The sequence below is a fragment of the Peromyscus californicus genome, unplaced genomic scaffold, assembly GCF_007827085.1.
Source record: "Peromyscus californicus insignis strain IS unplaced genomic scaffold, ASM782708v3 Scaffold_14__1_contigs__length_90479793_seg_2, whole genome shotgun sequence".
NCBI lineage: Eukaryota > Metazoa > Chordata > Mammalia > Rodentia > Cricetidae > Peromyscus > Peromyscus californicus.
In genome coordinates, this window is record NW_026294436.1 from 22,478,528 (window position 1) to 22,498,780 (window position 20,253).

Consider the following 20,253-nt stretch of genomic DNA (forward strand, 5'->3'; position numbering starts at 1 on the left):
TTTCAACTTGGAAAGCCCCTTGTAAAGAGAAACTCGGCCAGAGAAACTTTCTGTGTCGACTCCAGAAATCTCACTTCTTCTGGGAAGAGTTGGGGTGGGGGTGGGGTGCACAGCTAGCAGCCCGCTTCCCTGTTAGGGGCCCACAACCAGGTACAAGGAAGACGAGACTTGGGAAGTAGGCTTGTTACTCATTTTAGGTGTACCTGTTAAACCCCAGAGCTGTGTGTTTCTGTGTCGGTCCATGAAGATGTGCCCACACTGACTTTTTAAAAACAATGAGTAGAATTTAAATAGGTTTTGTGTTTGCCTTAGCCAGATAGGAGGTTAGCAATGCTCCTCGTGGGACCTATACCCATGGTGCAGAGGATCGGAAAGTGCAAGGGAACACGGACTCAACAGCTGGAAATCAAACTGACCGCTCCCAGACGGGGGTCAAGATCCATGGGAGGTTCTCAAGGAGGTCTGTGCCCAGAGGACAATGGTTCATTCCATAAACACAAATGGATCCTCCTACCCTGGGCGGGGCCCGCAGGAGTACCAGGATGGGCACCTTTGGGGTTCAAAGGTGGAGACAGGCTGCCCTCTGCTGGCTGCGCGGGCGGGTCTCCTCAGCCCAGCGCAGTACCATCAGGCAGGCCCTGGTACTGTCTCGCTCCCACAGCCACGCAGTGCGGAAGGGGCCGCGCGCACGCTGGGATCAAACCCGGGTACCATCGGAAGGCTGTAATGCATAGGCAGCCAGGCCGGGAAGCCCCGCGCGGCAGTGCGGTTCTCCGGAGGTGAGTGAGCAGCTTGCGGGGAACGTGGGGAGCGCAGGGACCCGCCGGCGCCGAGCTTGCCCTGTGCCGGTAGACACCAGGGGGCGCTGTGGGGTCAAGGCAAAAGCCAGCCGCTCCTTTTTTCCTTTTCTTTTTATTATATTTTTGTTAGCTAATCCCTTTTTGCTGTGGGTGTTGACGACCCTTTGCTTCTGCGCGGGCATCTAATCTCCAAGGAGAGCATCTTCCTGGTAGGAGTTGTGCTCTAATAGTGAGTGACCCGTGGCCTGCCAAACCGTGAGAATGACCCAAAGGAGAGAAGTAGGCAGGGCCCTTGGTATCCATTCAAGGGAGACCTAGGCGTGGTCCAGGATGCCCTTGGGGGAAAGAATGGCAAGAAGAACGCCCAGTTGCAGGAGTGCGCTGGGCCTTTAGGGTGTGCTGGGAGAAAGCTGCCTGTTCTGAAGGCAGGCAGGCCCTCAGTCTTCCTCCAAGATCCCAGTCAGGCCATCTGAGAGGGTGACTTCTGAGGGAGCCAGACAACAGAGATGAGGGAAAATGTGTTTGGTAGTTGAGGCAGGAAGAAAGTGAGTTCAAGACCAATCTTTCTACAAAAAAACAAGGTGGGGGCTGGAGAGATGGCTCAGAGGTTAAGAGCCCTGGCTGCTCTTCCAGAGGTCCTGAGTTCAAATTCCCAGCAACCGCATGGTGGCTCACAACCATTTGTAATGAGATCTGGCGTCCTCTTCTGTATACATAATAAATAAAAAAAATCTTAAAAAACAAACAAACAAAAAAACAAGGTGGTATGTGCCAATACGTGTGTGTGCATGCGTGTGTGTGTGTGTGTGTGTGTGTGTGTGTGTGTGTGTGTGTGTTGTTTGATCTGCAATTAGGTATTTAAGTAATCCCTAGATCAAGAATATATTCTTTGGGAAGAACAGAAACCCAGTGAAGTCTCCTAGACCCTGGTAAGGGCTGATTAGAGAGGGGAACAGAGCAAAGACCCTCGGGAACCAGTCACTGGATGGTTCTGACCCCCTTCTGACCCCCTTCTCCCCGTCTCTGGTCTTGCTCCAAACACACACACTCCCGCTATGAGAACCATTGTGGGGGTGGGAGTGTTTTTAAAATGGATCCCAGAGCCACCCTAGAGATTCTGATCGGGTTGGGGTGGGGCCTGGGAATCTGTATTTGAAGTGATGCTAATGCTCAGTCAGCCAGGCTGGAGGTTGCACAGACTACACCAGCCGACCTAGACCCAGCAGCTCGCTGGCCTGAGGTCACTGGAGCTGCTGGAGCTGCTTCTAACCAGCTGTAACGACTGGGGAGGAGTTACCTGAATTTTCCGTTCTCTAGAACCGACAAGATCAGGTCTAAACATCCCCCGTGACAGCCCTGTAAAGATTTGAGAGCAGCTGCCCTCCAGTCTGACTCCATCCTCTTGAACCCCATCCGTTCAGTGGGTCCCGAGAGAGAGTCCATTTCATCAGTTGGGGAAGAAAGAGAAGTTTTCAGGGCCTGAGAGTATAGCTTAGTGGTAGAGTACTTACCTAGCATGTATGAGATCTTGGGTTCAAACCTCAGAACAAGAAGGGGGGAAAACACACCTAGGCACTTGAGATACTTGGCTGTATCAAGGCAGAACCATTCTGGGAAAGACCGACAGATTCCCTAGGGCCTCCTTCTTTTGGAGTAGTTTGAAAACGTAAGTTTGTCAGTTCTGGCTTATTCTGTACCACAGACTATTCAGAGATTAAAGGCCTTCGATGACCCGACGAGACAAAGCATTGATGAATGATTAAACTAAAGCCAGGAACCAGGGGACAATTTGGGAACTAGTTCAAGGTCAAATGGCGGCGGGGTGGGGGTGGGGGGGTGTCTGCGTAGAACCCGCTGGCCCAGGACTCACTCCTACACTGCAGTACTCCGCTGGCACTGCCTGGAGAGAAGCTGCCGTGTATTGGGAGGTGAGAGGGTGACCTTAGGGAACTGAGCTCGTACTATAGCAGCTGTTCGGGTGGGAGCTCCACTTCAACCCCTGCCATCCTATCATACACCCGAAGAGTCTGGGATGATTATGTGGAAGCCCCATCTCTCTCTCTCTCTCTCCAGACCCCCACCCCCTCAAAGCCTGCCAAAAGACAACCCCTCCCTGGGGCTCCTCAAGACCACGCGTACAGGTTACTTAAGGCCTGGTAGCCGTATTTGCCATGTGACTCTTCCAAGGGTCACCCAGTGTTGCTATGCTCTGTTCATTAAACCTAGATTTATTAATTCAGCTTGATTGGCTTATTACATCGGCGGGGGATATCCAGCAACCGGGGATTTAAAACTTATCAGTAACAGCCAATGTTCATGAGTCCTCATTTGGATGCTGTCTTATCTGATGCATTCACAAGTACTTGGGGTTGAGCGTGGTACCCTATATTATAGAAGAGGAAAGTGAGAGTCAGTGCATTTCTAAATGACTTACTCAAAGTCTCTGGCAAGTGGTGGAGCCAGGATTGGAACCAGCTGTGTGAGTTTGGGCCAGTCTCCTCCCCTCTGGGTGTCAGCGCCTCATTTGTGAAATGAAATTGCTGGCCTAAATTAGTGCCGGGGAAGTCCTTCCCAGGCTCTGATGTACATACACATCTCCTGGGGAATCTTGTAAAACACAGACTCCGGTTCAGGAGTGTTGGGTGGGGCCTGAGACCGGATGTCTCTCACAAGCTCCCAGGGGAAGGTGGTGCTGATGTTGTGGATCCAGAGACCACACCGGAGCAGCCAGGCTCCAGGCGACCCACCCAACTCTGATGTTCTTAGTTTATGGGCTTAGGAAGACTCGCCCCAAAGGCCTTGAAAATTCAGGAAGTAGATTATCCCAACTGAAGATCTTAGTGGGCACTTTCCATGTCTGGACAAGTCCTTGTGCCTAGCTTGAAGTGTCTGCCCCTGAGCCTTTCATACCGCCACTCTGTTGACCTTGGGCTGACACCTCAAGAGAATGTCCAGCTTAGTGTCCCGCTGTTCCCTATAATAGGTATAAAAGGGAGTTCCCATGATCCCACCTTCTGGGGTCACCCACCAGGCCCCTAGTAGCCACCTTGTCTACTCCTTTAGGATTGTTCACAGATAATCTGCCAATCTTCTGAGTGCATGGGAAAGGTGCATGTTCCTCCTCCCTTTAAGTTAGATGTGGCCATGTGCCTTGCTCTGGCGTTTCAACTGAGATCAAAATGACTCATGTCCTTTCTAGACGGAACTCTTTCTTTGATTGCTTGCTTGCTTGCTTGACACAGAGTTTTGCTATGTTGCCCAATCCTGTCTAGTACTCATCATCCTCCTGCCTCAGCCTCCAGGCTAGCTGAGATTACAGGTGTGCATCACTATGCCACGCTTGTGCAGAATGTCTCTTGCTTGTCTTTGTGACCCAGCTTTGCTGTGTAGCCGAGGCTATCCTTAAACTCACAATCCTCGTGCCTTAGCTTCCCAAGTGATGGAATTACAGGATTGCTTAATTCTTTAGAGAGTGGGACTGAGAGAGACAGCTAGTTCGTGAGGTGCTTGCTGTGCGAGCAATCCCTGGTAATCACACAAAAGTGTAGCTGAAGTGCTATGGATATCGCTCTGTATAAATAAAATGCTGATTGCCCAGTAGCCAGGCAGGAAGTACAGGCAGGACAAGGAGAGAGGAGACTTCTGGGAGGTGGAAGGCTGAGGCAGAGAGACACTGCCAGCCGCCGCCATGACAAGCGATATGTAAGTGGGTTGTCAGACTGCCGGGGCTTGGCAGGACCCAGAGAGAAGCTCTCCAGCTACAAAAAAAGTACAGGTGGCGCGGAGTTACTTACAGCAGCAGCACTGGGGAGGCAGAGACGGGCAGATACCTGGTAGACCTGGTGTTCACTAGTGAGCCTAACCAGTGAGTCCTAGGTTCAGGGAAAGACCCTGTCTCAAAACCAAGGTGGATGGCTCCTGAGGAGCAACACCCGGGTTGACTTTTGGCTTCCATACACACACATACACGTGCATGCTTGCATGCACATCTCACACAACCATGCATATACAATTGCAATGTGTGCACGCACAACTCTTGAAAGGCCACTGTGTGAACCTTTATGTCCCCTTTTTGCCTTGCAAAGAGGATGGGGACAAGTGCAAGAGGGGACTTGTGTTCACTGTGTCACAGTGAGCAGAGCCCTCCCTGGTACCCTGAGTGGGGCCTGTGGCGGGAGGACTGTAGCCTTTGCTTGGGTACACTGTTGGGTCAGAAGGAGTTCATTAGTGTAGCATGAATAGCCCATCCTGGTGACTATAGACATACCTTGTCAGCTATGACGTTAGATAGGCACTGTTCAGTCCGAAGAAACATGCTTTCTGTGAGGTCAGTATAATCTGCCTGCCAGAAAGCTAATGTCTTCTTCAGGGTGTCTCTCTGAGAGGGGTCTCTCTGCTGGGGTGGAGGGTATGTGTCCCTGGGCCTATGAACTCCACCTCCCTTGTTCTGCCAATCCCATGAAGAGAACTCAGATTCCATTCCCCTAGAGCTTAGCCAGAGCCTGACTCAAGGGACCCTCCATGACCCTGAGTTCCTCTCTTGAGTCTTTCTGGCCCCTCCGCCTCCAGCCAGGTGTTCATCTCTTCTTGACGCTGTTCTCCGGCCGGACACCTCACAGCCGTCTTCTCTACCCAGTCTTGATTCCCTATTACCAAAGTGACGGGAGCATTCAAAATTCTCATCGTGAGACATCTGGAAACCAGAGGCAGGAAGAAAGTGGTGCACCAGCCCTCATCTAGAAAGACTGGCAGCTGACACCATCCTCTTCCCTGGCATTTTTCTCTTTCCATCCACCGACCCCCATGCCTATAGTTTAGGACCCTCCTGTGAAGGTCCGCCCTCTAGAAAGAGAGGGAGAGCCATCATCAAGTACAGAGAATGTCAAAGCTGGAGGGAAAATCCTCCCATCAATCCCACATCACCAGTGAGGATGCTACCTTATACTATTCTGGGTACAAATGTACTGAAAGCAATGTACATTCGTCTGCTCGGACCCAGGACCAGCTAAAGTGATTGTCCACTGTAGGCCTGGGGACCAGGAAGGTGGTGAAAAAATAAATATCGTCACGTTTGGAATGCTCCCAATAAAAATGTGTTTAAGTACAGGCACCTGCCATAAGACAAGGTGTCCGCCAATGTTAGACCACAGAGGGGGATGATGGTCTCATTAAGACTGTAATAAAGCCGAAACTTTTCTGTCGCCTGGTTTTGTTGCTGTCACAAGTTGGTGGCAAGGCTGGTGGAAACAAACCTACTATCCTCACAGGAATATCGCAGATACGGCTATGCACAGGACACAGTCTTGATAATGGCGACCAACGAACATGTTCCTCCTCGTGTATTTACTATGCTGCAGCATGCCATACTTTAAACAGGGCACTTTTTTTTTTTTCTACTTAGACGTATATTTAAAGACCGACAGGTGCTTGTAAAACAGTGCACTGTTTAGCCAGAAGCAGTCCATCTTGGGTTTGCTTCAGTTCTTGACATCCTCCAGGGAACGTGCTCAGCACCTGCCACACGGTACAGCATCCAGGCTTCTGTGTGTGCTCCGCGACGCTCCCAGAGGACAAGCTCACCTAGCAACGCGCTTCAGAAGGAGCGGCGCATGCATGTGTTACGTGGACTTAAAAGATGGCTTCTTCCCCTTTTCCCGCTAGAGAACCCTTTACACCTGAGAGATTTTTATACACTCACAGGCATACAGCTGTGTGGAATAAGTGTACAAATAAAATAGTCACTGATAACAAATCGTTCATTGGTTTAAAGCTACCCTTTGGCACACATACCTTTTATTAAACATGAGAGCAAATCTGCGTCTCCTGAGGTTGGTGTGCTTGTTTATTTTGACACAAAGAATTGAGTCTTGGCTGAATATTTGATACTGCAGGCACAGAGCACAGCCACCATGTGTCAGAAGTGGCTGCTATTTTGCTTTTATAATCATCAGGGCAGCTCACACCACTTCACATAAACACAAAGGACAAAATGATAGAGGATGTTTAGGGCCATTTTAGAAATTGTTGGAAATTCTGTCCTAATCCCAAGCCAAAATGCATTTAAAGATTTATTTAATGACTTTTCAAAAAAAAAATTAGATTCAAGCCAGCAACTCAAACAGTAACTTTAAAATTCAAACATTCCCGGTTGGTGAGATCAGTGGGTAAAAGTGCTTGCCACACAAGCCCGATGAGCTGAGTTTGATTCCCAGAACCCACGTAAAGGTAGAACAAGAGAACCACCTCCACCAAGCTGTTTTTTTTTTTTTTTTTTTTTTTTTTTTTTTTTTTTTTTTTTTTTTTTTGGTTTTTCGAGACAGGGTTTCTCTGTGTAGCTTTGCGCCTTTCCTGGAACTCACTTGGTAGTCCAGGCTGGCCTCGAACTCACAGAGATCCGCCTGGCTCTGCCTCCCGAGTGCTGGGATTAAAGGCGTGCGCCACCACCGCCCGGCTACCACCAAGCTGTTCTTTGACCCCTACAAGTACACTGTGGCACATCTCCCCTCCTCCCCCGCCCATAATTAAATTCAAACATTCTAACACAATATAATCCATTGATATTACCAGGTAAAAACCTGCATGCTCAAGATTGTTGGCAGAAAAAATGCTTAGAAGCCTTTTTTTTTTTTTCCCTGTGATTAAGCTACCATCTTTGTATAAGAGCCGAAAACTTTTTATGTGTGGTTAAAAATACTGCAACGGTGGTGGCGCACGCCTTTAATCCCAGCACTCGGGAGGCAGAGCCAGGCGGATCTCTGTGAGTTCGAGGCCAGCCTGGGCTACCAAGTGAGTTCCAGGAAAAGGCGCAAAGCTACACAGAGAAACCCTGTCTCGAAAAAACCAAAAAAAAAAAAAAAAAAAAAAAAAAAAAAAAAAAAAAAAAAAAATACTGCAATTCACAGCCTATGATACTGTCAAGTCTGAGCCAAGGCGTTCGCCAGCATGGTGTGGCGCGGCGCATGCGCAGTGAGAAACTCACGGAATCATGGCTGTAGAGAAGTTATGAGATACAGCATGGATGGGTGCGTGCTACCGGATATGCCACAGATTCGTATCGTGTTTGATTTTGAGTTAACTTTTTGTCACTGCATGTACAGAAACCTTTTAATCTTACCAAAATTTTCACAGCCCCTGTGTTCAGTACGCTCAGTTATACAACCCCATATAGGGTTGGGATTCATGTTTAAGGCACTGTGATTCAAAGCACACTATTGTTATTAAAAGAGAAAGCTAAGCCGGGCGGTGGTGGCGCACGCCTTTAATCCCAGCACTCGGGAGGCAGAGCCAGGCGGATCTCTGTGAGTTCGAGGCCAGCCTGGGCTACCAAGTGAGTTCCAGGACAGGCGCAAAGCTACACAGAGAAACCCTGTCTCGAAAAACCAAAAAAAAAAAAAATAAAAAAAATAAAAGAGAAAGCTAAGGAACAGAAAGCGATTGATATGTCCAGAGTTGCCCAGCTGGCAGGTTGGGAAAGCTTCTTGTTGCTTTGGGCCTCAGTCTGTTCTGGTAATACCTTTGCTCTGTGGTCCAGTGTCCCGGAGGGCCATTCTGGGGCAACCCTTTGGCTTCTGCAACATGGGCATCCAGATGCCAAGATGGCATGGGAAAGGGGAAAATTCTGCAGGCCCCAACCTGAATCCTGAGCCCACAAATCCAATCTCTGTCAGACCCAAGCTGGGATCAAATGCCTTCAAGTCCAGACTCAGCCCCATCAGAGAGGGGCAGTGGGCGCTCTCAAGACGAAAGGGATCCCTGGTGAATCAGGAAAGTTATTGGGTTGGAAAGTGATTAAAGGGCTGAGCGTGGGAGGGGATTTCCAGCAAGAGAGACAGGCCCAGGAGCATGCCCGGGCTGGTCAGCTACACGGTTGCTGCCCACTTGAGGTCTGTTGCAATAGTGCCCATAAAATTCAAGTCATTAGGGACTTGAAACTTGGGCCAGTTTTCAAAAAAACAGAGATTGGAGGAAACCCCAAAGCCCTGAACAAAGAAGGGCTGTACATCAAAGGGGGGCAGGAGGATCAGAAGTCTGGGGAAAAGATCTCCTGGGGTAAGAGAGGAGAGCTGGGTGGGACCAGTGAACTGGAGGGTGAATACAGAGAGAGGGGCGGGGTGGGGCAGGATTGCGGTGGACTCATTCTGCTCTGTGTAGGTGATGAACTAGGAAAAAGGAACCGGCTGAAGAGGAATCAGCAACGGCCCTCTTTTCTTCCCTATATGGGGAGTTCTTGAGGCCCTGGGAACCAACCAGGATTTCCTGGAAATCATTATTATTATTATTATTGTTGTTGTCACAAAATAGAGCTTGCCAGCCTTCACTTTGCACTTGAGAAATGGAGATATGGTGAGAAGAGGTGACTGTCCACCATGCTCTTGAACTGGAGCCTCCCAGCCAGGCACTCCGTCCTCTACGCCAGTGGTTCATACTCCTTTACATGCAGTGCTTGCTCCGCCTCAAACCCAGGGCTCCGACTCAGTAGGTCTAGGATGGAGTCTGAAATTTGCTTTTCTGATGCTGCTGGTCCTGGACATTTTGAGAACCATTGCTCTCAACCCTGGCTATCTAAAGTATACGGAGTAGTATCAATAATGTATAACATGGAGGCTTCTAGAAATACATATTCTCTGGTCCCAAACCAGACCTACTGAATCATCAGCATCTATCCCCAGCAGCTAAAGAAAGCCTTCTAATCCCAGGGGCCAGCTACCCAAGGTGCAGAGGGAAAGCTGCCTTTTTATGTTTCCAGAGGCTGGCAGCAGTGTGTGTGTGTATGTGTGTGTGTGTGTATGTGTCTGTCTGTCTGTCTGTCTGTCTGGTTTGATCCTGATATTCCCCCAGCAGGAGACTGCTGTGCCCACCCCAGAGAAGCTCACCGATGCCCTGAAGACAGTAACCTCCCTGAATGCATTTGAAATCAACCCTGCTCTCCAGCCATTGAGAGGCCTCTATGTAAGCTGAGTATAGTGCTTGTAATCTTGCCACTAGGACAGTTGAGACAGGAAGATCTCAGGAGCTAGGCCAGCTTGAACTACATAGGGAGACTGTGTCTCCAAAAACTAAAAAAGGAAAACAAATAGCAAGTATCTTCAGGTTAGCCCGCCAACATATCAGTCACATATCAGTGTGGATCTTTCCAGACTTAACCTACACAACAGAGTGGGCTTCAGTTCATGTGGGGCCATATTTCACACCATATCATGCTTCCAATACTGAAATAGTCCCTACTGAACCATGAATTTTAGTCAGCTCTCTTATTATTTGTTTTATTTAAAAATATTTATTTAATTTTACGTATGTGTGTGTGCATAAGTGTATGTCTGTAGCACATGTGTGCAGAGTGTGTGGAGGTCAGAAGAGGGGTTGAGTTCCCTGGAATGGAGTTATAGATGGTTGTGATCCACCATGTGGATGCCAGGAACTGAACCTGGGTCGTCTGCAAGAACAGTAAGTGCTCTTAACTTCTCTCTCCAGTCCCTCAAACTCATTTTTAACTACATAAATGTGGATGTGTTGGGTACTTAACTAGATTTGTAAAGGAAGCAATGTGGGCAGAGGATCGAAACAAGTACAATAGAATGACGAACAATTAAAAGAAAAAAAATACTATTTCCCCCATTCTTTCACAGAGGAACTGTTAACTATTGAGTTTCGGCCTTTAATCTTTACATTTCTGTATTGACTTATTTTGTGAGGGGAATGAGGGTGGTGTGTGGATGCCATGGGAGATGCCATTAGAGGAAAACTTGGAGGAGTCAAGTCTCTCCTTCCGTCCACCGTGTGGATTATGGGGATGAGACTCAGGCTGCCAAGTCTGATAGCAAGTGGCATGACCTGCTGAACCACCCATTTCCCTTTGTTTAGGCTTTCTGAGACACATGGTCACTATGTAGTCCAGGCCAGCCTTGAACCCACTGTATAGCCCAACCTGGTCTGAAGCTCTTGATTCTCCTGCCTCAGCCTCCTGTGTGCTGGGAACTATAGACGTCAGCTGCCAGGTCTAGCTTGTTACTGTTTCAGGTGGTATACATAGACCTCTTTAATTAGTTCAGTAGCTCGTGGTAGCATCACCCTCTTTCACCTCCCAACTTCTGGGCTTTTATTTTGCCACTCATCAGTAAATGTTCATCAAGGCCGAACTGTGAACCAAGCGACGTTCTAGATGCTGGAGCTAGGAGGGTGAAGAAAATATCAAACTCTCGCTGGTATAAAGCCTACGTTCTAGCAGAGGACAGACGATGGATAAACAGGAAACACAGATCTGAAGAGGGTGATGCAGAAATGAAGCAGAGAGGGGGGACCTGATGTGTCTTTGGGGAATAGGTGGAAGTCTGAAGCAGGGTCTTAGGGGCAATCTCACGGAAAAGGCACCGGGACAAAGAATGGAGGGAGATGAAGAAGAACCAGGTGGTGATGTGGTGAGGGCTCCCTTCCATCAGAATGCAAAGTGCAAAGGTCATGGGTAAGGAGGTTGAGGTCAGCAAGCCAGAGCAGGCCTCAGACCACCAGTCCTGGGTGGCCTGGTGAGTGATGTCACTAGTATTAGCTTTGCTGCGTGCAATGACAAGGCTCTCGTGGATCCTGAGCAAAGAAGTTTCGTCATTTTACATAGTTAATTTTTTTTTTCTTTTGGAGACAGGGCCTTACTGTGTAGCCCAACCTAGCCTGGAACTTTCTATGTGGACCAGGCTAGCCTCAAACTTGTGGCAGCCCTCCTGCCTCCAGAGTGCTGGGATTATAGGCGTGTACCATTATGCCTGGGTTAGTTTAGAAATTTTAGTGTTAATATATATTCCTTTTTTTGAAAGATTGTCAACCTTTATTTTTTAGACAGATCTCATATATCTAAATGGGCCTTGAACTAACTATGTAGCTGAGAACAACCTTGAATTATTATTACTATTATTATTAATTATTTATTATAATTAATAATAATATTAATAATATTATTAATTATTTTGGTTTTTCAAGATGGGGTTTCTCTGTGCAGCCCTGGCTGTCCTGGAACTCACTCTGTAGATCAGGCTGGCCTCGAACTCAGGGATCTGCCTAACTTTGCTGGTATCAAAGACGTGCTCAATCTTGAATTTTCTATCCTTTTGCCTTTACCTCCCAAGTGAGTTATTACAGGTCCGCATCACCCTGCCACATTCTACATTCTACACTGTTGACAAAATTGCCTTTATTGCTGTTGCTTTGTCTTGCAATGTATTGCTCCCTGACTTAATTTATTCACGCAGATATTGTGCGACACAGTAGCCCTGGGGTTGGAGAGAACTGTCAGCAGTTAAGAACACTGCGCTCTTTCAGAGGACCTGAGTTTGGTTCCCAGCACCCATGTCAGACGGCTCACGCCTGCCTGGAATTCCAGCAGCTCCAGGGAATGGAGCACTCTCTTCTGGCTTCCATGGGTACCCTCACAGATGCCCACGCACACACATGTATACTTACACATAAAATACAAATGCAATTATTTTTAAAACCAGCTATGGAGGCTAGAAAGATGGCTCAGCTGTTGAGAGCACTGACTGCTCTTCCAGAGGACCTGGGTTCAATTCCCAGCACGCACACAGAGGCTTGCAACTGTTTGTAACTCCGGTTCCAGGGGACCTGACACTCTCATGGACATACATTCAGGCAAAACACCAATTCACATAAAATAAAAATAAATAAATCATTAAAAAAATAAAACCATCGATGTTTCGTTTTGCATCTCTTGCCCCAGCTGTGGCCTCCCTCTCCACGAGGCCCCCCTCCTTCGCTCTCACAGTGTTCAAAATGGGGCATTCACTAAGAGAGCCATTCCGGGCTCACTCCCTGCCCCCTCCTCCCAGGAGGTTTGAGTCAGTCCCAAACAGCTGGACTCAGCTTACCTGGCAGGGCAGATCAGCTTTCTGTTTGGTGCGGGCAAAGGGAGGTGTCAGCTCTGGGTTGCTACAGGGGACATTCTGTCCATCTGTCCCCTGTGGAGTCAACAAGCCAGTAAGAGTCCAGTCAAAATCTTGGGGCTCACCCTGTCTCCCGGTCAGTGGCCTGAGCAGGCCAAGCAGTAGTTCCTATTCCTGGCAGAGTCTCAGGAACCCTGTCTGCGAGGCATACCCGGCACCCTCTGCTCTCCAGAACTTCTTCCCCCGATATTCAACTAATCCAGCCTAGACCTGAGTGCCCCTCAGGTGGGGCTTCCAGGAAAGATGCTAATCCTAGGGCAACTGAATTCTCTTTCCAACCCCAGGAGGCCACACAATTTGCAGGTCAGTGCGCCTGGGTCCAAAGACTGAGAGACTCAGGCTGTTAGGACAATGTGGTATGGGGAACTATGTGTTGGTGGGCAGAGACCCTCCCAGCAGGAGAGTGTGCCCACTGAGTCTCCTCCTATGCCTACTGTCTTGCTACCCAGTGTTGCTGACCTTTCCCTTCCTTCCTCCACTGTCTAGAAGCTCCAGTCCTCCAGCCAGGAAGTAGCAAGTGTGGGTGGCTGTGTCACTCGTTAAAAGGGCTCAGTGTTTATGGAGAGGCAGCGTGACGTCATCAGCAGATTCCGGGTCCTGTGGGCCATCGTACATTTACATCCTAGACTGTTTACAAGACTGCAGATCCCATTCAAGTTGCTTGACTTTTCGGTCTCATTTTTTTTTCCTTATGAGAAAAAGTGAGCAAAACAATATTAACTATCTCTCATGAGAACTTAAAACGTGGGAGAGGGCTCTGTAAGTTTTAAGACTTGAGAATGATCCAGTAGCTGCAGAAAGCATGAATGAAAGAGGAGGTGTTGAGAGATGGGACAGAATGAAGACACCTCCACGTCTATCCACACCGCCACATCCATCCACACCACCACGTCCATCCCCATTGCCACTTCCATCCACACTGCCACTTCCATCCACACCGCCACGTCCATCCCCACCACCACGTCCATCCACACCGCCACATCCATCCCCACCGCCACATCCATCCCCACCGCCACGTTCATCTCCACCGCCACGTCCATCTCCACCGCCATGTCCATCCTCACCACCCATTTCCTAAAGGAGAGAAGGTTGGGCCAAGGCAGGATTCGGCCAGGTTAGTGAACTCGGGGGACCCTCACAAGAAAAAGCCACAGCAAGGCATGGCTGCCAGATGGGGTTCTGAAGGTACTGTCTGTTCTCTCTCCTGAAGTGGCATTCTGGAGGTTGGGAGCTGAGGGAGAAGGACGGAGGGAGGGACAGACAGATACTGTGTACATGCACTCCGAATGCAGGGCTATGGGTGAGAAGCTGGCAGCTGTTGCCCTCCACACCTGGTTTGGTTCTGCAGGGGAGGGTACCCCCTGGCTCACAACGGGACGCTCCCTGTGCGGTTAGTTTCTCACTGAGGATAGAAACATGCGGCGTGAGTACAAAGGGGTCCTCTTTCTGTTATCGGTATGTATCATTAGTCCCAGACATTGATTATTAACATGGCCATGAATTAGGTGTTTAAGAAACTTTGGCCTAGAAGAGTTGACCAAGAGGGCCAGGTGAGGTCCTAGGAGAGCCGTGGAGGAAGACGGCTGAAAGATTCTCAGAGACAAGGTCTCTAACTTATTCTTCACCACGGTCCTCCTAGATCAGGGTCGATGAGTTATCTCATTTGACAGATGAAAACATGAAAGGTTAGAGCCGTTGTCCAGGCAGGAGAGATTGCAATCAGGGAAGAGGGGTTTGAAGCCAACTGGGAGAAGCCTGTCTCCCCTCAGTTTAGTCCAGGGAGAAGCCCATTCTCCGGGGTGGCATCTGTAGGGAAGCCACAAGGCTGAGCATGGCTGGTCCTCCAAATGAGTGCTGCTCACCTTCAGGTACTTGGAGAGATCTGTGGGACACCCCCAAGCCCACAGCATGCTGCCTCTACTTCCCACTATGGTAAAGTCGTGAGGGGTCCGTCAAGATTTATCTCTCCCCACTTTATACTGGCTGTTTTCTGATGTCTACCCTAGGCTGAAGCAGGTAAACATGGGAGGATAGATTGTCCAAGCCGTGGCCGGCCTCCTGTGAGCCCAGCAGACAGACATTTGCTGATGGTGGAGGAACCCAACACTAGCCTTTGGCAGAGGCTGGGGACCAGGACTTCCGCGGTTTGAGAAGCATCCAGCGGGTATTTGACGCCCACCATGCCATGGTGTCACTGCGCTCGCCAAGCAGGCCCAACCCCTGGCTAGCAGTGACATCGCTCCTCTGAGAGACGCTCCTTGGCCCTCCCTCCCCGACGTCTCCTCTTCTGGCCTCCCCACCTCCCCCCCTTCTCCTCCTATGTCCCGGGTGAGAGGCCGGGGAAGGGGGGGGGGTGGGTGGAGGAGTGGAAGGTTGTGTGTTTTAAGAAAGGGCCACAGCAGGCCAGAGGCCTGGCTGTTGAGTAAGCAGCCCCCTCCCGGGGCCGCGCTGGCGGTGGGTGTTCGAGCCCCGCTGCGGCCCCGCCCCTCGGGGCCCTGTCCGGGCGGGTGCGCGGCGCAGAGGGGAGGGCCAGCGGGGCAGGAATGCACGGCGGGCGGGCGGGCGGGCGGCGCAGGAGGCGAGCGGCGGAACATGTAAGGGCACATCCCGCCAGCAGCCTCCCAGCGCGCAGACCGAGCCCAGGGGAGCGGGCGTGCGGGCGGAGAGGCGCAGGGTACCCGGCAGAGGCTCGGGGCGGTCGGGCCGGTGCTCGGGGTCCCGAGCGGGCGGCGAGCGAGCAGCATCCTCACCGCGCCTCCCGGGCGCCGCTGTCTGCAAGGCGCCCCCCGGGGCCGCGGGCTCGGCTGGACAGGGAGCAAGGGCAGCCGGCCAGGCCAGGGCACGAGAAGCCGGCGCCGAGAAGCCGGTGACCGCCGCGGCCGCCGCAGCCACCAGCGCTGCGGGAACCTCGGGGGGCGCCCATGACGGCGGCGGCGGCGACCGTGCTGAAGGAGGGCGTGCTGGAGAAGCGCAGCGGCGGGCTGCTGCAGCTGTGGAAGCGGAAACGCTGCGTGCTCACCGAGCGCGGGCTGCAGCTCTTCGAGGCCAAGGGCACGGGCGGCCGGCCCAAGGAGCTCAGCTTCGCCCGCATCAAAGCCGTGGAGTGCGTGGAGAGCACCGGGCGCCACATCTACTTCACGCTGGTGACCGAGGGCGGGGGTGAGATCGACTTCCGCTGCCCCCTCGAAGACCCCGGCTGGAACGCTCAGATCACCCTGGGCCTGGTCAAGTTCAAGAATCAACAGGCCATCCAGACTGTGCGGGCCCGGCAGAGTCTTGGGACTGGGACCCTCGTGTCCTAAACCACGAGGTATACCATTTTATCGACATGCCCCCCTCCCCAGCTCCGTGCCCAGAGGACATGTCAGGTAAGCCCCCAGAGCACTGAACCCTCTCTCTTCTCCTGCCCCCTCGGTCCTCTATAGAAAACCAGGGGCTTTGTTTGCCAGTTTCCCAAAGCTGGACGGCTCTAGGGAAGGTTTCTGGGGCCAGCAGAGGGTAGGATCCCAAGACAGTGTGTTTGGGAAGCCTGGGCCCCTGGCCAAGTGAACAGAGCTGGCCTTTTCCCTAGGGTGCCAGGCTGGAGGGTCCTTAATGTGGCCCAAATATCTGAGGGGAAGACAAGGGTCCTGGGAGGAAGAGCCCAGTTCAGAGACTAGTTGAACACGGACTGATGTGGTGGACCTATGGGCTTAACACGTTCATCCAACATAGGGTTCCTGCATTATATGACTCTCTTCCAGAATGAATGCATGTCAGAGAATTTAAGCGTTGAACTGAGGTGAAGACTCGCCATCTTGTAGTTATCGAAGGAGTTATAAGGGCTTGGACACAAAATCATGGCGTCCCAGCACCCCACGTGGGACCTCAGTGGAGGGCTGGACTGAGCCAACCACTCAACAGCTCATTCTTGACTGTGGGTGGCTTCAGGGCTCTAGGGCTGAGCTATTGGGAGGGAGGGCCAGGGAGCAAGAGATGTGTGAGGTGGGCTGTAGCCAGGCCATCAGGTCCAGGGGTGATGGGCCGGTCTGTCGGCCTGTCCATGAGCGTTGGCCAAGGTCGGCTGGGCCAGAGGAGATGCAGCTGGAAGAGGGGCTGGATGGCTGAAAACAGGATGGGGCCATGAATTATTTGTGGTGTCTTAATCCTCCTTGAGCAGTAAGACAGAAGGTTGAAGGTCGGTTTGTGGTTAGAATATGGCTCAAGGAAGGGACCAGGAATAGAACCTAGAAGCCATGGCACTTAGCCTTCTTGCCCTCTTCCCCAAATACCACTGCCTCCCCATGGGAACCTGAGCTGGGTCAAGGAGGGATTTATATAACTCTGGCCTTAACTTCTCCAGTGGAAGCTTTTGTCCCTCAGGACCCGACTACACCTCACCTAGAACCTCATCCACCTCCCCTTCCTCCTTGTACCAGCAAGCAGAGTTCAGGTGAGGCTGGAGGCCCATCTAATGCTCCAGGCCTTTGAGATTCCTGTTCACTGCCTCCCCCCACACACTGTAGTGAAGCTGGATATAAAATAAACCCGCTGGGCTAAGAAGGGGTCCCCCTTGACCCCTTAGGACTCAGAGCGGGGCTGGAGAAAGCAGTGGCCACAGTGTATCATCAGCCCTCTGTAGCTACCTGTTCTTCCTCTGTGGATTCAGCCAATCCCTGGTCAAGAGTAGTTGGGGGAAAAAATGTTATCTGAACATTTACAGACCTTGTTCCTTGATAATATTTCCCAAACAATATAGTATACCAACCATATATATATAACATTACATTGTGTTAGGTATTAAAAAATTACAGTGATGATGTCAGGCATATGGGAAGTGTGCGTAGGTTATATGCAAAAACCACACTCTGATATAGAAAGAAGCTTCCAGATTTTAGCTAGTGTCCGTGGCATGTCCTGGAACCTATTTCCTGTGGGTCACAGGAGTGGCTACGTTATTTCCGTTTGTTCTGGTGTAGACTGGGAAGGCCTGGGGTGAGGCACCCAGTTCCTGGTAAATCAACTGTTTCCCCTGTCCTAAACACTGTTCTTTCTCTCCAGCTTCTCTGCCCACTCTGGTTGGTTGGGGCCTGACTACATGTGACGTGGCAGAAGCTATTAGCATGTGGAAGAAGCATATCATCACGGAAGGAGCCAACCGGCCAGGGGCGGAGAGCCGATGAGGGGCTGAGGATGAAGATTCAGTTCCTGGACACTGAGACTGTTATATTCGGCTCAGGCCTTCCAGCCACAGGCCTTCCAGCCGCAGGCCTGGCCTCATGTATCATGGTGGAGGACGTGAGGCTTACCTGGCATCGAGGCCCCTCCCACTGATCCTGCCACTGGTTCTGGGTTCTGCAGACTGCTGTTTGGCCCCTGGCCTTGAGATTATGCCCACAGGAGGGCAGTTCCTCATGGGATGCTAAGCCAGGACCTCGGCGGAACTCAGGAGGCCAGCCTGGGATCCAGAAGATGGCCACCCTACCTTAGGACAACTGCTGGACTTAGCTTGCAGATGGGGATCTGCTGGGCATGAGGCCTGTGCCTGGGGGTCTCTTGCTGCTTTGGTCCTTTTGGGACCCCCCACCCACCTCTCTCTTTGCACACTTCTTCCCTCACCTCTGTTGCCCTCTCCTCACTGTGGTACTGGGCCTGGAGGTGGTGGGGGTGGGGTAAGGGTTTGGCCATTACCATTTCATGCCTATTCCAGAATGAAGATGCCCAGTCTGTGGGCAGTAACCACACTGTCTGCTGAGTGAAATTCTTTTAACTACAGACACCCGGAGCTTGGGGCATCTTTCTACTTTTTCCCCAACCTATAGGCCCTCTGAAATACATAGCTTGAGGGGTGCATGCACAGTACCCCCAGTAGACATGGCCTCGTTGGCCTCAGTGTGACTGAGGAATGTCACAGTCCTGCGGACGCTGCTTCTGTAGAAGGTTACTTAGCCCCTGCTAACCCGGGAAGCGGCTCTGACTGCTGGGTCGGCTTCTCTCCCTGTTATTTCCACATGCAAATGCACACATTTATAGAAGAAGCCTTCCTTAGTGGCTAGCATTAGGGAATCATTCCTCCGTGGGAAGATGCAGGGGAATCACGGCCTGGAGTTAGACAGAACGTGCTGCTGACCGCTGTGGCCCTTCCCAGTATAACCAGCAAGTCTCCCCCCTCCCTGATGCAGAGCGATGGCCTGCTTCAGAGTCTCTGGAGGGAACAGTGAGGCCAAGGGAACCCCTCCAATTTGGAATCTCTTTGATAACCTCTTTGTTCTTCTCATGTTTCACTCCTTGACGTTTCTCTTGTTTTCGAATCAAAATTTCCCTTTCTCCTCTCCATGTCCCTCAGGCCTCAGACGTGCCTCCTATGGGGGAGGGAAACGACATCTCCCAGTTGAATATGAGTGTGTGATTTACAAAGGAACACTCAAAACTGTCCTTTGCATTATCTCATTAGTCTACACCGCCCTGGGATAGCTTCATCCCACTGGGTCAAAAAGTATCACCTTCCATGCCGACTGAGATCAGTGCTATACAGGCTAGGTCTAATCCCGGGTGCTGTGATCAGTTGATGATGTCTTCTGTGGGGGATGGAGTCAGCACTTGGATGCATCAGGAAAGGGGAGAAAGTCTCCACTCCTGCATGATGTAGCTGTTAGTGGGAAAGGGTTAGCTTCCCCATCCTTATGAAAACAGCCCATTTCCAGACTACTCCAATCAAGCCCAGGAACTGCTGGGGGTGGAGATTCAGGCTTAAAGAAGTGAGGCATCAGGCACTCAGAAATGGAGGAAGGAAGGTTTGTGAGGGGATGCATTTGGGATCAAGGTGTGATCGTTCACCAAATAATGCCTGCTGGATCAGGTACCCTTCTCTCTCTCTCTCCAGTGGACATGGAGGGACAAAATAGACGACCCAGCCTCTGCCCTAGGAAGCCAGAGTTTAGTGGGAGAACAACCAGTAGCAGCCGGTGCCAGCAGAGCTGAGCACGGGAAGCCTTGACACACCAGGCAGTGTTCCCTTGCTGCTCAGCGTTGACCTCAGCAGAGCTGAGAGGGATCATTGTGCGGCAAAGGGCAGCAGCGGGACATGGGCAGTGCTGAGGGTCAAGGGCAGAGGGCAGGTGCTTTGTGCTCTGGTTTCTGAAGCTCCTTACTTCTTTAGACACGCCTGCTTGATTCCAAGTGTGCTTTGGTTCTTGCCCAAAGCCAACCGGTGTGTCCTTTTGCTAGGCGAGTCTCAAACCCTCTAAGGGTCACCCTTGGAGACCCTCTTGTGGACCGTGGCACTTAGCAGGCTCCTGGCACATGGGTGCAGATGGAGACTGTTATAACAGAAAGGATCTTTACCGATATCCGGAGAGCCCTGGGTTCTCAAGAACCCTCCCTGTGGAGAGGTCTGGCGCACTCAGAACAGGAGTGATTCAAAAGACAGCAATTCACTATTTCAAGATAGTGACATTTTAGGGGAGTTTTGGTCTCTGACGGGGAAGGGGTTGCTCTGCTTCCTGAGTCCCAGGGTGCCCTTTCTGCTC

The 20,253-nt window shown here is 51.1% G+C and overlaps 1 protein-coding gene across 1 annotated transcript; it reads left to right on the forward strand.

Moving 5' to 3' along the window:
* Window positions 1-579: 579 nt before the first annotated feature.
* On the forward strand, window positions 580-18,466 carry Phlda3 (pleckstrin homology like domain family A member 3). The gene is made up of 3 exons (XM_052737056.1): window positions 580-779; window positions 14,752-16,113; window positions 17,786-18,466. The coding sequence occupies exon 2, from the start codon at window positions 15,667-15,669 to the stop codon at window positions 16,045-16,047; it is 381 nt and encodes a 126-aa protein (XP_052593016.1). The 5' UTR covers window positions 580-779; window positions 14,752-15,666; the 3' UTR covers window positions 16,048-16,113; window positions 17,786-18,466.
* The last annotated feature ends 1,787 nt before the right edge of the window (window positions 18,467-20,253 follow it).

Coding starts and splice junctions, on each gene's coding strand:
- Phlda3 (XM_052737056.1), top strand. CDS start 15,667: ATGACGGCGGCGGCGGCGACCGTGCTGAAGGAGGGCGTGCTGGAGAAG.